The sequence below is a fragment of the Xiphias gladius genome, chromosome 23 (assembly GCF_016859285.1).
Source record: "Xiphias gladius isolate SHS-SW01 ecotype Sanya breed wild chromosome 23, ASM1685928v1, whole genome shotgun sequence".
Classification (NCBI taxonomy): domain Eukaryota; kingdom Metazoa; phylum Chordata; class Actinopteri; order Istiophoriformes; family Xiphiidae; genus Xiphias; species Xiphias gladius.
Genome location: NC_053422.1, coordinates 15,644,861 through 15,661,793, shown reverse-complemented (window position 1 = coordinate 15,661,793; position 16,933 = coordinate 15,644,861). Strand labels below are relative to the sequence as shown.

General features: G+C 43.9%; 4 protein-coding genes across 9 annotated transcripts in view; all 4 read left to right on the top strand.

The window, feature by feature from the left end:
* Positions 1-16,933, top strand: part of LOC120785775 (protocadherin gamma-C5-like) — a 230,444-nt gene that overhangs the window by 106,201 nt on the left and 107,310 nt on the right. The window lies entirely within an intron of this gene.
* LOC120785784 (protocadherin gamma-A2-like) lies at positions 6,465-8,873 on the top strand. Its single transcript, XM_040120719.1, has one exon. It carries the CDS (start codon positions 6,465-6,467, stop codon positions 8,871-8,873), a length of 2,409 nt encoding a protein of 802 aa, XP_039976653.1.
* Positions 9,521-11,977, top strand: LOC120785653 (protocadherin beta-16-like). The gene has a single exon (XM_040120526.1). It carries the CDS (start codon positions 9,530-9,532, stop codon positions 11,975-11,977), a length of 2,448 nt encoding a protein of 815 aa, XP_039976460.1. The 5' UTR covers positions 9,521-9,529.
* On the top strand, positions 13,465-16,122 carry LOC120785652 (protocadherin beta-16-like). The gene has a single exon (XM_040120525.1). The coding sequence runs from the start codon at positions 13,630-13,632 to the stop codon at positions 16,120-16,122; it is 2,493 nt and encodes an 830-aa protein (XP_039976459.1). The 5' UTR covers positions 13,465-13,629.

Here is a 16,933-nt window from a genome sequence, read left to right as displayed (position 1 = left end):
CGCCCTGTAGCTTGAATTTAGAAATGATTATGACGAATCCATTGCAACTACATAGCGTTGTAGTGGAAGTGTTAGATGTTAACGACAATGCGCCTGTGTTTCATGAGAAAGAAATGCATTTAGAAATACTAGAATCAGCTCTTCCAGGGACCGAAATATTACAAGTGAGTGCCACCGACCCCGATGTTGGCATCAATGCTTTACATGGCTATACGTTACACCCGACAACGCAGTTCAATATCAAGGTCCTATCCAGCCCAAATGGTCATAAATATGCAAAGTTGTATCTTTCTAATGCTTTGGATCGGGAGAAAGAAGGAAAGCTGCTTCTCACGCTAACTGCTGTGGACGGGGGGGAACCTCAGCGATCAGGGACCCTAAAAATACATGTAACTGTCCGAGATACAAATGACAATGCCCCGGTTTTTACGCAATCAATTTTCAAGGCGTCTGTTAAAGAAAATGTCCCAAAGGGTACTTTAGTGGTGACCTTGAGCGCGACAGATGCAGATGAAGGGATGAATGGTCGTGTTACATACCACTTAAATCGCATGTCTTCTAATGTTGCTGAACTATTTCGTCTGGATCAAAACAGCGGCGATTTAACTGTACACGGTATGATTGATTATGAAGAGAATAAAATATATGAGATCGGTGTGCAGGCAAAAGATCAAGGTGGGCAAAGCACATCAACAAATGTAATAATTGAAGTGACGGATGTAAATGACAATGCACCTGTGATAACGCTAACCTCGTTTTCTAGTGCCATCGCCGAGGATTCTCCCAGTGGAACTACTGTAGCAATCATAAACGTTAAAGATCTAGACTCAGGCAAAAATGGCAAAGTGCACTGTTCAGTTGACGGCAATATCCCGTTCACAATCCACTCATCTCTAAAGAATTATTATACTCTGGTCACAAACGGTGTCCTGGACAGGGAGCGTAATCCTGATTACAATATCACCTTCACGGCTGTGGATGAGGGTAGCCCACCGCTCTCAACTAACAAGACAATAACACTTAGAGTATCCGATGTCAATGATAATGCCCCAGTATTTGAACAGAGTTATTACGAAGCTAATATCATGGAGAATAACTCCCCAGGATTATCTGTGTTTTCCGTGAGAGCACGCGACTCGGACTCGGGCCAGAACGCACGAGTGTCTTACCTGCTTATTGATACTCAGTTAAATGGCAACCCCATATCCACATACATATCTGTTAACGCAGAAAATGGCGTTATACAGGCAGTTCGATCATTTGACTATGAGCAAATTAAAACTATGAATATTTTTGTAAAAGGACAGGATGGAGGTTCCCCACCTTTAAGCAGCAATACGACCGTTAAATTAAATATTCAGGACCAGAACGACAATCCCCCTCAGGTTCTGTACCCAGTCCAGACCGGAGGCTCTCTGGTGGCTGAAATGGTGCCTCGTTCAGCAGATGTGGGCTATCTGGTGACTAAAGTGGTGGCTGTCGATGTGGACTCTGGACAGAATGCCTGGCTCTCCTATAAACTGCAGAAAGCCACAGACAGGGCGCTGTTTGAAGTGGGCTTACAGAATGGAGAAATCAGAACAATCCGCCAAGTCACCGATAAAGATGCTGTGAAACAGAGACTGACTGTTATAGTGGAGGACAACGGGCAGCCCTCTCGTTCAGCTACGGTCGTTGTGAACGTGGCGGTGGCGGACAGCTTCCCTGAAGTGCTGTCGGAGTTCACTGACTTTCCGCACGACAAGGAGTACAATGACAACCTGACTTTTTACTTGGTGTTGGCTCTGGCTGTGGTTTCCTTCCTCTTCATCACGTGTTTAGTGGTTATTATATCGGTGAGAATCTACAGATGGAGACAGTCTCGCATCCTGTATCACTCCAGTCTCCCAGTGATTCCGTATTATCCACCACGTTACTCAGACACTTTGGGGACAGGGACTCTCCAACACGTGTACAACTACGAGGTGTGCAGGACGACTGACTCCAGAAAGAGTGACTGTAAGTTCGGCAGAGCTGGTAGTCAGAACGTGTTGATAATGGACCCCAGTTCTACAGGGACGATGCAGCAGCTGCAGGGTGAAAAGAGCATCCTGGATGAACCAGACTCTCCTGTAGAGGTGAGGTCTTTGACATATTGATTTCCACCCAAAATTATGTCTGTGCTTTTTCTGAGGTCATACTAAACGTTGGGTGCCCTTTGGGCCCTCATATAAGTCGTGACCCATGAGCTATTTTCAGAACCACAACTAATGGACAGCTCCACTGACTGGACATAAAATCTCCCCTTTGAACTGCTGCTTAATTCAATTTGGAACAGGGGCCTGGTGTTGTATTAAAGTGTCAGTACTTAATGTCACTCTTTACCAGAACTAGGTTTTCACATAACCAAAGCTTTATACCATTTGGTCCATTGTAAGTTAATGCATTTCCAGGGAGACTTTAGCCTTGGGTGGCATTAATGACAGATATGTGACCATTTCGGTCAAAAAGGATATGAGTCAAACCTGTCAAAAAATGTTCACTTTCTGTTTTTTTATCTTAATAGATTAAAATGTTTTGGTTTTGATTTAGATTTCTAGCTCTTGTAAACCTAAATGCAGGCAAAAAAAAAAAAAAAAAATCTGCCTGTGTTCATGATATTCATGCTTTGGACAGTAAGGGACGCTGCAGGTCAGTGAAACAAGTATTCAGAGTTGATTCAGTGGAGGCAGAGCCCTCATTTTTTCGTTTAGACAGGAGAGAAAACAAACTTTGGGCTTCACAGGCAGGAATACGGCCACAAATTCATTTCGAGCAAGGACTTCGAAATCAAAGGATTACTTGATGCAACTGCCTTTGTTTTCTTGTGGATTTTATACAGCAGGCTGTTGGTATTACCTTTTCTTATTTGTGCAATGGCGTTTGAAATTTCTCCTCCTCCGTGTGTAAAATGGCGTCTGTATTGCAGGTCAGTATGGCCGCTTCTGCTGCTCCTGTGGTGTCTCAGTCAGATCGCGTCTTGCCAAATCAGGTATACAATTCCAGAGGAGCTGAAAAAGGGGTCACTTATTGGTAACGTGGCTCAGGACCTTGGCTTGGATGTGCAAAGGCTGCGTTCTGGCAGGGCCCGTATCGTGACCAGACAAAGCATCCAGTACACCGAGCTCAAAGCAGACAAAGGCATTTTAGTCGTGAACGAGAGAATAGACCGAGAGCGGCTTTGTGGAGACGTAACACCGTGCAGCTTCAGCTTTGAGGTGATTTTAGAAAACCCGATGGAGTTGCACCGAATAACAGTCGAAATAATTGACATAAACGACAACTCTCCGACATTTAGAAAGGATGAAATTAAATTAGAAATAAGCGAATCAGCCACACTGGGATCACGCTTTTTGTTAGCCAGTGCCGAAGACGCAGATGTGGGCAATAATGGTCTTCAGAAATACATACTAACTACCAATGACATATTTGGTTTGAAGCAACATTCAAGTCCAGATGGTCGAAAATATGCGGAGATGATTTTACAGAAGCCATTAGACAGAGAAAGCGAGCCAAGAGTGTCGTTGAAGCTCATCGCTGTTGACGGTGGAACTCCGCATAGATCTGGCACAGTAAATATATATATTACAGTGCTTGATGCCAATGATAACCCCCCCATTTTTAACCAGTCTCTCTACAGGGCTACTGTGTTGGAAAATGCATTAAAAGGCACTTATATCACGACAGTGAATGCAAGTGATGCAGACAGTGGATCAAACGGTCTCATCACATACAGATTTTCAAATCTGAAAGAGCAGCTGGCTGATATGTTTAATTTAGACGGGATTACGGGAACCATAACACTTGCAGGGGAAGTAGATTACGAAAAAGATAAGAAATATGAAATTATGATTGAAGCTATGGACCAAGGAGGTCTGACAGATTCGAGTAAGGTGCTGATTGAGATTGTAGACGTAAATGATAATGCGCCTGTCATAAATGTGATGTCATTTTCCAGCCCGGTGCCGGAGGATTCACCGTCTGGCACCACAGTTGCAATAATTAATGTGATTGACGCGGACTCAGAACAAAATGGACAGATTATGTGTACAACAGACAGCAGTCTCCCATTTAAGATAAAATCAACATTAAGTAATTACTATGCATTAGTAACAGACTCGTCTTTTGACAGAGAAGTTGTACCAGAGTATAATATAACTGTAAGGGCTGCCGATTCGGGATCGCCATCCTTGTCAACCACAACCATGTTACGTTTGAGAATCTCTGATGTGAATGACAATGCCCCATCATTTGATCAAATTAGCTACCTTGCTCACGTTACAGAAAACAATTCCCCTGGGATGTCCATATTTTCCGTCAAAGCACGGGACATTGACTGGAATCAAAACGCTAGAATTTCGTACCTTCTTGAAGAAACACAAATCAATGGTAATCCGGCCTCGTTTTACGTTTCCATTAACAGTGAAACTGGGGTTATTCATGCAGTGCGTTCGTTTGACTACGAGCAAATTAAACAGCTGGTTTTCGTCGTCAAAGCGCAGGATGGAGGTTCTCCTCCACTCAGTAGCAATGTGACAGTGAAAATTCTGATCCAGGACCAGAACGACAATCCCCCTCAGGTTCTGTACCCAGTCCAGACCGGAGGCTCTCTGGTGGCTGAAATGGTGCCTCGTTCAGCAGATGTGGGCTATCTGGTGACTAAAGTGGTGGCTGTCGATGTGGACTCTGGACAGAATGCCTGGCTCTCCTATAAACTGCAGAAAGCCACAGACAGGGCGCTGTTTGAAGTGGGCTTACAGAATGGAGAAATCAGAACAATCCGCCAAGTCACCGATAAAGATGCTGTGAAACAGAGACTGACTGTTATAGTGGAGGACAACGGGCAGCCCTCTCGTTCAGCTACAGTCGTTGTGAACGTGGCGGTGGCGGACAGCTTCCCTGAAGTGCTGTCGGAGTTCACTGACTTTCCGCACGACAAGGAGTACAATGACAACCTGACTTTTACTTGGTGTTGGCTCTGGCTGTGGTTTCCTTCCTCTTCATCACGTGTTTAGTGGTTATTATATCGGTGAAAATCTACAGATGGAGACAGTCTCATCCTGTATCAGTCCAGTCTCCCCGTGATTCCGTATTATCCACCACGTTACTCAGACACTTTGGGGACAGGGACTCTCCAACACGTGTACAACTACGAGGTGTGCAGGACGACTGACTCCAGAAAGAGTGACTGTAAGTTCGGCAGAGCTGGTAGTCAGAACGTGTTGATAATGGACCCCAGTTCTACAGGGACGATGCAGCGGCTACAGAGTGAAAAGAGCATCCTGGATGAACCAGACTCTCCTCTAGAGGTTGGCTTTTTCTTTTAATAAAGTTCTATGAATCCCCAGTATAGTGTTATTTTTACCATGAGATACTTGTTCATCCAAATAATTACTTAAAAAAAACCTTATTTGCTCATGAGTTTCTCTCAGCTCTTCTGTATTTTGTTCCATCTGAGCATTTCCTATTTTATGAAAGTAAAACAGAGTGATATTTTGAAAATACTTACTTGTACTTAAAGTAACATTTAAGTTACTTTAAAAGTCGGTTTTTGCACCGTCAATATTACCAGTACTCTGTAATATCTGCCAATACAGATAATAAAAAATATTAAACTTTGACATTAGAAAAACAATTACCAATATTTTGAAATATCCAGACATTTTCTGTTTGAATTGATTAATTGGCAACAGGAGGTATCTTGTCCTCGTTAGATGTTTTTTAATTGTCCTTTTTATTACTGTCTTTATCATACCACTCACAGTAAATCTGAGTTAACATCACATACATAGTTTTACACTTGATTTAAACGTGCTTACCTCTCGTTGTTTCTGTCCTCCCTGCGTCTTTCAGCACCATGGACAGCGCAACATTTAGTAGACTCTCTTGAGGTTTTTTATTTTTGTGTGTCTAATCCTTCGTATAGCTGGCTCATTTTGTGATGTGTGTGTGTGTGTGTGTGTGTAAGTGTGTGTGTTTCTGTACATCTGTGTGTGTCTGCACGAGTGTAAAACAGGGAGACATTAATTTTTTATTATATCGATACAACATTATGTCACATTTCAGTGCGCAGCAGGTTATTTCTAGTTTTGTTAGTAATTAACCCCATAAAAATCCGGAAAAGAACAGTAATGTCTGTGTAAAGTGTAGTTCGGTGCATCAAACTCACAGGGACGCTGTTGACCAGTCTGCTGAGAATTCAGAGCTCACTGCAGCTGTACCTCCCCTAACATCTCGAAGTGTTACGGAGAAAGAGAAAAAAAAACATGATCGAAAAGGCACAGTTTTGAACAAGGAGATGCTCAAACACGGAGATACCGGGCGAATTGTCAGCATTTTTGGGAGTGTGGATTCGTGATTATTTTACTGACATTTGAATCTAACAATCTATTACTGGATAGCAGCTTTGATTCCACCTTTTTTTTTTCTTTTTTATTTGCGGGAGAATGTCGGACAGAACAATGACACGGCAAGTAGGCCTACTATTGTTTATGTCGTTCGTTTCGCTCAGTTCTGTTTCTGGGCAGGTCAGCTACTCCATTCCCGAGGAAATGGCGAAAGGATCTTTGGTCGGTAACATAGCGCAAGATTTGGGTTTGGATGTGAAACGGCTGAAATCGGGGAAAGCTCGAATATACACCGGAGAGAGTACAGAATACATCGAGTTGAATAAAGACAGGGGAGTCCTTGTAATCAAAGAGCGGATAGACAGAGAAGCGATCTGCGGACAGACGACGCCCTGTGCTCTTGATTTTCAAATAATTTTGGAGAATCCTATGCAATTTTACAGCATCACTGTCGAGATCACCGACATTAACGACCACTCTCCCATTTTTAAAAACAGTGAAATGAAATTTGACATTATTGAGACAGTTCAAATTGGGTCGAAATTTGTCTTAGAAAAAGCTATAGATGTCGATGTGGGTGTTAATGGGCTCCAGGGCTATTCGCTAAGTACAAGTGACACATTCATTTTAAACCCTTATAGAATTGGCAGTAGTAGGAATGTTGAGATGGTTTTAAAGAAGCATCTTGACCGAGAGAAACAGGAGCGGTTGTCTTTAGTATTAACTGCGACAGATGGTGGTGACCCGCAGCTCTCTGGAACCATAGTAATTGTGATAACTGTATTGGACGCAAACGATAACGCACCTGTTTGTACTCAAACGGAGTACATGACGAATGTTAAAGAAAATTCATTGAAAGGAACTGTTTTAACCACTGTGAGCGCATCTGATGCAGATGAAGGTCCGCACGGACACATACAATATTCAATCTCTAATGTTCCAGAGGGCGCACTTGAACTGTTTCATGTAGATAAGGAAAATGGTGTGTTTACGTTAATGGGAAAACTCGATTATGAGAAATGTCGACATTATGAGATAGATGTCCAAGCGTCAGATGAAGGTGGTAACTCAGACGTATGTAAAGTTATAATTGAGGTGCTGGACACAAACGATAACCCACCGGCTATCAGTATTATGTCAACGTCATCCAGTATATCCGAGGATGTTAAGCCAGGCACGGTTCTGACAATGATGAACATTCAGGATCCAGATTCGGATGAAAACGGCAAAGTCCACTGTTTTCTAGATGAAAATATTCATTTTACAATCACGTCTACATCAAATAATTTCTTTACTTTGGTGACAGACAGTGAGTTAGACAGAGAGAGAGCCTCTGAGTATAATATCACGGTGACCTGCTCTGATGAGGGAGTGCCCTCCCTCTCCAGCAGCGTCACTCTCACCTTACAGATCTCGGATGTGAATGACAACGCGCCTGTCTTTGAGAGGAGCTCATATGAGGCCTACATTGTAGAAAACAACACACCGGGCCTCTCTGTGTTCACAGTGAAAGCCAGAGACGCTGACTGGAACCAGAATGCCCGCGTTTCTTACATACTGGAGGACTCCTCTGTTAACGGAGTGCCAGTCTCCTCGTACGTGTCCGTTAGTGCTGATAGTGGAGTCATCCACGCAGTGCGCTCGTTTGACTACGAGCAGATCAAAGATTTCCACTTCCGCGTCAAAGCGCAGGATGGAGGTTCTCCTCCACTCAGTAGCAATGTGACCGTGAAAATACTGATCCAGGACCAGAACGACAACCCTCCTCAGGTTCTGTACCCAGTCCAGACTAGTGGCTCTCTGGTGGCTGAAATGGTGCCTCGTTCAGCAGATGTGGGCTATCTGGTGACTAAAGTGGTGGCTGTCGATGTGGACTCTGGACAGAATGCCTGGCTCTCCTATAAACTGCAGAAAGCCACAGACAGGGCGCTGTTTGAAGTGGGCTTACAGAATGGAGAAATCAGAACAATCCGCCAAGTCACCGATAAAGATGCTGTGAAACAGAGACTGACTGTTATAGTGGAGGACAACGGGCAGCCCTCTCGTTCAGCTACGGTCGTTGTGAACGTGGCGGTGGCGGACAGCTTCCCTGAAGTGCTGTCGGAGTTCACTGACTTTCCGCACGACAAGGAGTACAATGACAACCTGACTTTTTACTTGGTGTTGGCTCTGGCTGTGGTTTCCTTCCTCTTCATCACGTGTTTAGTGGTTATTATATCGGTGAAAATCTACAGATGGAGACAGTCTCGCATCCTGTATCACTCCAGTCTCCCTGTGATTCCGTATTATCCACCACGTTACTCAGACACTTTGGGGACAGGGACTCTCCAACACGTGTACAACTACGAGGTGTGCAGGACGACTGACTCCAGAAAGAGTGACTGTAAGTTCGGCAGAGCTGGTAGTCAGAACGTGTTGATAATGGACCCCAGTTCTACGGGGACGATGCAGCGGCTGCAGAGTGAAAAGAGCATCCTGGATGAACCAGACTCTCCTCTAGAGGTATGAGTGGCAAATATGGTTGCTGTTTTCTCTGCTATTTCAGGTTAGGTCATCTCGTTTTTTTCCCTCTAATAGACGGTGCATAGTGATTTACAGTTCACACTAAATAGGACTGTTTCAGTATGTTTGTTTTCTTTATTGGTTTTAGTATTCTTTCGTTGTTTCATATGCATTTTTCCAAGAAATAGTAACTCACTTAAGGTCTTAACCATGTTGTGTGTGTTTTATGAATAGGTTTACAGATATACTTCTTTACATGCATTTCAATATATGCGGCTCATGTTATTTACTCTCTATTTATACTTACTGTGTTTTTTATTTAGTTCGTGCAATTCAGCGTAATGTACGGAGAGTGCCGCTGTTGGCCAGTGAGTTGCATTATCACTCGAGGTTCACAGAGGAACCTCTTTCATTCTTCTCTCCGTATTAGTGTGTGCCCGTCGGACGCAGATCTTACACAGTCCGAGTCACACAGAGGAGTAAACCGGCACCTTCTTTCTTTCTTTGGGAAATGGAAATAATGTGGAGGTTATAATCAATGATTACGGATCGCTTTGTTTGAAAAATATAACAGGATCCAACCTGATTCTTTAGGCGACGGAAATCAGGCCAAAGCGACCTCAACGATTCGTGGCGCAATATACTGTGTGTCAGACAGAACAATGAAACGGCAAGTACTGTTGTTTATTTCTTTTCTCTCTCTCAGCCCAGTGTTCGGGCAGGTCAGCTACTCTATTCCGGAGGAAATGGCCAAAGGCTCTTTCGTTGGTAATGTAGCTCAGGATTTGGGTTTAGATATTAAGCGACTGAAATCCGGTAAAGCTCGACTGCATACTGGAAATAACGCAGAATACATCGAGTTGAATAGGGAAAGAGGGGAGCTGCTGATCAAAGAAAAAATAGACAGAGAAGCATTGTGCGGACAGACAACGCCTTGTGCTTTACATTTGCAAATCATTATGGAAAATCCAATAGAATTTTACAGGGTCACGGTCGAAATTCTCGATATCAATGACAATGCTCCTCATTTTCAGAAGGATTCGATGAAATTTGACATAAGCGAGTCCGCAATGATAGGAGCGAAATTTGTTCTCGAAAGGGCTTTTGATTCCGATATCGGGATAAATGGCCTCCAAAGTTACTCGCTCTATCCTACCGATAATTTCATTTTAAAGTTGCACGGCCAAGCTGATGATAGTAAAAAGGTAGAAATGGTTTTAAAGAAGCCGCTGGACCGAGAGAAACAGGAGCAGATATCTCTGCTGCTAACTGCCAACGATGGGGGAGAACCAAAGATGTCCGGAACTGTGCAGATCCATGTTACAGTTTTAGACGCAAACGACAACGCTCCTGTATTTACACGGCCAATTTATAGGGCTCGTTTACCAGAAAATGCCCCTAGAGGTACATTATTAATCACAGTCAGTGCATCAGATATAGATCGCGGTTCAAATGGTTTAGTCACATATTCAATATCAAGTAGCACGGTTGGAATTTTGAATCACTTTGACATAGACGAAAACAGTGGTGATGTGCGCGTGATAGGCGACGTTGATTATGAAAAGTCAAAACAATATCAGATTGATATTGAAGCTAGGGATCAAGGGGGGCTCTCAAATTCAAGTAAGTTAGTTGTAGATATAATTGATATTAATGACAACAAGCCCTTCATCGATGTTATATCAACGCAACGTTTGATTCCAGAAAGCTCTCCCTCCCAGACCGTAATAGCTGTAATGACTGTACAAGATCCCGACTCGGACGATAACGGGGTAGTAAAGTGTATTCTCGGTGAAAATGTTCCATTTGTAATAAAATCTACATCCAATGGTTTCTATAGCTTAGTGACAGACAGTGAGTTAGACAGAGAGAGAGCCTCTGAGTATAATATCACGGTGACCTGCTCTGATGAGGGAGTGCCCTCCCTCTCCAGCAGCGTCACTCTCACCTTACAGATCTCGGATGTGAATGACAACGCGCCTGTCTTTGAGAGGAGCTCATATGAGGCCTACATTGTAGAAAACAACACACCGGGCCTCTCTGTGTTCACAGTGAAAGCCAGAGACGCTGACTGGAACCAGAATGCCCGCGTTTCTTACATACTGGAGGACTCCTCACTTAACGGAGTGCCGGTCTCCTCGTACGTGTCCGTTAGTGCTGATAGTGGAGTCATCCACGCAGTGCGCTCGTTTGACTACGAGCAGATCAAAGATTTCCACTTCCGCGTCAAAGCGCAGGACGGAGGTTCTCCTCCACTCAGTAGCAATGTGACCGTGAAAATACTGATCCAGGACCAGAACGACAACCCCCCTCAGGTTCTGTACCCAGTCCAGACCGGAGGCTCTCTGGTTGCTGAAATGGTGCCTCGTTCAGCAGATGTGGGCTATCTGGTGACTAAAGTGGTGGCTGTCGATGTGGACTCTGGACAGAATGCCTGGCTCTCCTATAAACTGCAGAAAGCCACAGACAGGGCGCTGTTTGAAGTGGGCTTACAGAATGGAGAAATCAGAACAATCCGCCAAGTCACCGATAAAGATGCTGTGAAACAGAGACTGACTGTTATAGTGGAGGACAACGGGCAGCCCTCTCGTTCAGCTACAGTCGTTGTGAACGTGGCGGTGGCGGACAGCTTCCCTGAAGTGCTGTCGGAGTTCACTGACTTTCCGCACGACAAGGAGTACAATGACAACCTGACTTTTTACTTAGTGTTGGCTCTGGCTGTGGTTTCCTTCCTCTTCATCACGTGTTTAGTGGTTATTATATCGGTGAAAATCTACAGATGGAGACAGTCTCGCTTCCTGTATCAGTCCAGTCTCCCCGTGATTCCGTATTATCCACCACGTTACTCAGACACTTTGGGGACGGGGACTCTCCAACACGTGTACAACTACGAGGTGTGCAGGACGACTGACTCCAGAAAGAGTGACTGTAAGTTCGGCAGAGCTGGTAGTCAGAACGTGTTGATAATGGACCCCAGTTCTACGGGGACGATGCAGCGGCTGCAGGGTGAAAAGAGCATCCTGGATGAACCAGACTCTCCTCTAGAGGTTAGTTTTCCAGACGTAATGATGTTTGAAGTGGCATTACACATGCACATGCTCTTTAGTTAAATTGGAAAGCTTTAATTTCCCTTCATTCAGTAAAGTTGGTTCTATGTCGGCACTTGTTGAGCATTTTGATAGTGGTATTTTATGTGAATATGGGGAAATTGTTTTCATAAACTCCTGCTTACGCTTACAGATTTGTGTTTCACTAGTCGTATTAATTAAACACAGGAAGTTATATATCTATTATTTATGTCTTGTTTGTTCCCTAATTCAGCACCATGGACAGCGCCTCAGTTCGCCGCACCTCTATGGTTAGTGTTAGATTGTTTGAGGACAGGTCATTGTTGCAGTGTGAAAGTGTGTTGGATTAAACAAAGTCCTTCCACAGTTTGAAATATTTTCCCCCTAACAAACAATTTAACTATTCTCAGCAAAAGATTCATTTTCTCCAGTGTCTGGATAGTTGAAACATTGTGTTTTCTTTATACGTTAAAAATGGTGTTTTGTTTTTTTTTTCCATCTGAAAAGTGTTACCTACTATCACAGTAGGTACTATTTTGTACCCAGCACATGTGACATGTATATCTTTTCGAGTCCCCATTGTCTGAATAACTGCATTAAATATGTCGGTCATATCCTTATGGCTGGTTTACCTGCACAAATGCACATCCAGCAGCAATGGGTTGGCTTTAAAACACTTTGAGGTAGGTGATTCAATGCTACAAACACAAAAGTGAGATTCACTCACTTAAAGCTGTTGTGTTCAAATTCCAATTGTATGCTTAGAACCACACTGTAAAGGCGTGGGCCTTTACACCTCGCCACATCTGATTTACAATATTGCACCTGGAATTTGTAGCTTCGGTCAAAACCTTTGTGGTTTAAAGGCTGATTTGTGATTGATGCATTAATGAGTGATAAGAATAGAGAATGAGCTTGATCAATTTGATATCCAGGGGCTGAAAATATTAGAGAATGCGTCTAAGAAAACATGATATTGCAGCTTTAAAAAATAACACAGGGAGCTTCAAGAGCGCTCTCTCTCGCTCTCGCTCTCTCTCTCTCTCTCTCTCTCTGTGTGTGTGTGTGTGTGTGTGTGTGTGTGTGTGTGTGTGTGTGTGTGTGTGTGTGTGTGTGTGTGTGTGTGTGTGTGTGACATCAAAACATATTTCACTATTCTAAAAAGCGGATCTATACGATTCCTCATCACCGTTTGTACCGAATTTAAAAAAGGTTTAGTATCTTTGTTTTCATGTCATTCCCCGCGGTTGAACTTTCAGGTTCATCTTGTACTACAGATAAATACAAGAGGACGTAAAACAAATAATTTGTCATATTACATCGTCGAGTTAAATTTCAGAAATCGGATAAACTGAACATTGAACATGACTCTGAGTGGTTTCTATCTTCCACAGTATTCTGTAATTCAGCATGATGAACTCTTAGGGCCGCTGTTGGCCAGCCTGTGTTAGGTGGAGGGAGAAATCAGCAGTACCTCCCACATCATTTCAGACACAGAACGAGAGAAAGACACAAGGAACAGTAGGGGATCCGAAGACAAGAGCTCTCGGCGTTAATTTGTACGGATACTGTTGTTTTCGTTTGTAATTTACGACCTAACTGGTGACTGCATGCGCCCGAGGAAATAAAAAGGATAACTACAGAAGAACAATCCGCTTTTTATAGGAATTTTACGCGGTTCATTTTGCAGAGAGATGTCGGACAGAACAATGAGACGGCAAGTGCGGCTGTTTATCTTGGTTCTCTGTTTCAGTTCAGTTATTGGGCAGGTCAGCTACTCCGTCCCGGAGGAAATGCCGAAAGGCTCTTTCGTTGGGGATATTGCGCAAGATTTGGGTTTGGATGTGAAAAGACTGAAGTCGGGAAAAGCTCGCATCTATACGGGAGACAGTGCCGAACACATCGAGTTAAATAAAGAAAGAGGAGTCCTCCTCGTCAAAGACAGAATCGACAGAGAGGCGATCTGCGCTCAGACGTCGCCCTGTGCTCTCCATTTCCAAGTTATTTTAGAGAATCCTATGGAATTTTATAGCATTACCGTCGAGGTTACAGATATTAATGACAACGCCCCGATTTTTAAAAGAGGCGAAATGAAATTCAGAATAAGCGAGTCGGCTATGACAGGGGCAGTGTTCTTGTTGCAGCAGGCAATAGACCTGGATGTCGGTGTGAATGGCCTTCAGAGTTATTTGTTAAAGCCGACTGATAACTTCGCGTTGAGGCTGCAAAATCAAGCGGATGGAAGCAAGATGGTTGAAATGGTTTTACAGAGACCTTTAGATCGCGAGAAGCAGGACCATTTGTCGCTTGTATTGACTGCAGTAGACGGTGGTGAGCCACAGCTCTCCGGTACGGTTCAGATACACATCAGTGTGCTGGATAATAATGATAATGCCCCAGTTTTTACGCAGAAAAATTATAAGTCAACGATAAGGGAAAATTCACCCTCAGGAACGCAAGTAGTGATTGTTAGCGCGTCTGACTCAGATGAAGGATCTAATGGCAAAGTGTCTTATACTATACTAAATCTACTTGACAACGTGTCCGAGTTATTTGAGATAAACAGAGAGACCGGAGAAGTTACACTGATCGGCAACAGTGATTTTGAAAAAAAGCAACAGTATCAAATACACGTCCAGGCCAGTGATGAAGGAGGACTAACTGACTCATGTAAAATTATAGTGGAAATAACTGACACCAATGACAATATACCTGTCATAAATGTCATGTCGATGTCCACTGCAATAAAAGAGGACATTGAGCCTGGCACTGTTGTGACAATGATAAATATCCAAGATCCAGACGCGGGCAAAAATGGAAAAGTTCAGTGTAACATTAACGAGAACATTCCATTCACGATTTCCTCAACGTCAAATAATTTCTTTAGTTTGACAACAGACGGTGAGTTAGACAGGGAGAGAGCCTCTGAGTATAATATCACCGTGACCTGCTCTGATGAGGGAGTGCCCTCCCTCTCCAGCAGCGTCACTCTCACCTTACAGATCTCTGATGTGAATGACAACGCGCCTGTCTTTGAGAGGAGCTCATATGAGGCCTACATTGTAGAAAACAACACACCGGGCCTCTCTGTGTTCACAGTGAAAGCCAGAGACGCTGACTGGAACCAGAATGCCCGCGTTTCTTACATACTGGAGGACTCCTCTGTTAACGGAGTGCCGGTCTCCTCGTACGTGTCCGTTAGTGCTGATAGTGGAGTCATCCAGGCAGTGCGCTCGTTTGACTACGAGCAGATCAAAGATTTCCACTTCCGCGTCAAAGCGCAGGACGGAGGTTCTCCTCCACTCAGTAGCAATGTGACAGTGAAAATACTGATCCAGGACCAGAACGACAACCCCCCTCAGGTTCTGTATCCAGTCCAGACCGGGGGCTCTCTGGTGGCTGAAATGGTGCCTCGTTCAGCAGATGTGGGCTATCTGGTGACTAAAGTGGTGGCTGTCGACGTGGACTCTGGACAGAATGCCTGGCTCTCCTATAAACTGCAGAAAGCCACAGACAGGGCGCTGTTTGAAGTGGGCTTACAGAATGGAGAAATCAGAACAATCCGCCAAGTCACCGATAAAGATGCTGTGAAACAGAGACTGACTGTTATAGTGGAGGACAACGGGCAGCCCTCTCGTTCAGCTACAGTCGTTGTGAACGTGGCGGTGGCGGACAGCTTCCCTGAAGTGCTGTCGGAGTTCACTGACTTTCCGCACGACAAGGAGTACAATGACAACCTGACTTTTTACTTGGTGTTGGCTCTGGCTGTGGTTTCCTTCCTCTTCATCACGTGTTTAGTGGTTATTATATCGGTGAAAATCTACAGATGGAGACAGTCTCGCATCCTGTATCAGTCCAGTCTCCCCGTGATTCCGTATTATCCACCACGTTACTCAGACACTTTGGGGACGGGGACTCTCCAACACGTGTACAACTACGAGGTGTGCAGGACGACTGACTCCAGAAAGAGTGACTGTAAGTTCGGCAGAGCTGGTAGTCAGAACGTGTTGATAATGGACCCCAGTTCTACAGGGACGATGCAGCGGCTGCAGAGTGAAAAGAGCATCCTGGATGAACCAGATTCTCCTCTAGAGGTTAGAAATTATCATTGTTTTACACTGAATTTTACATTTGCTTTGAGCTTTAACAAAAGTGACCTAGATATACACCAAATGAACATATTTTGAGTAGACTGTTGTGTGGAGGTTTTGCGCTTACCACTGATTGTTACAAAATGAAATATAGTTTTGAGTCACTTTTAGGTGTAATTTTTTTTATCAGTACCCCATGGTTTTTAATCGTGTCTTCACATTGGGCTTTGGTAAGGCCAGGCATTTGTTACTTTGTTTTATTTTAAGAAAATACTTGCTTTTCTCTATTTTATCTCAGTGTATTCAGGACCTCCATTAACGTGTTACCTACTACTCATTATTTCAGACTCCGTGTAAATTCAAATTCGCGGTCGGTACTTATTTTGCGAGTGGTATCAGCTCCCAGTGACGCGACCTACGCTTTCAAGACGCGTCTGTGTCGTTTGTGTGTGTGTTCAGATAACAAGAAAAGCCATTGCTTCCCTAGAAAGAAGATCGGTCTTATATTTCACAAGAGTTTGCACCAACGTCACGACGGCTTAAAAATGCTGGTGTTGGTTTTACAGAAAAAAAAATCCCCTTCTTCAGCGTTGGTTATACGCTGGAGCGTTGGGTGTTAAATACCTGAGCTGTGCCTGAGGTATTAATCGTCTTTCTACCGCGTGATAGGCGTCAATACTTTTCCAATTCCAGAGATTTGTGTAGTACATTGGATTGAACTCGTAGGGCCGCTGTTGGCCAATGTGTGATAGCCATAGAGCAGGTTTCAGCAGAACCTCCCCCATCACCTTTTTTTCCCCCCCTTGTTAACTCAGTGGAAAGCAGACACGCAGTGCGAATATTACAGAGCAAGAGAGCACCCATTACCGACACGGAAAAGCCGCAGTGAACTGTAATTCACTAAGTA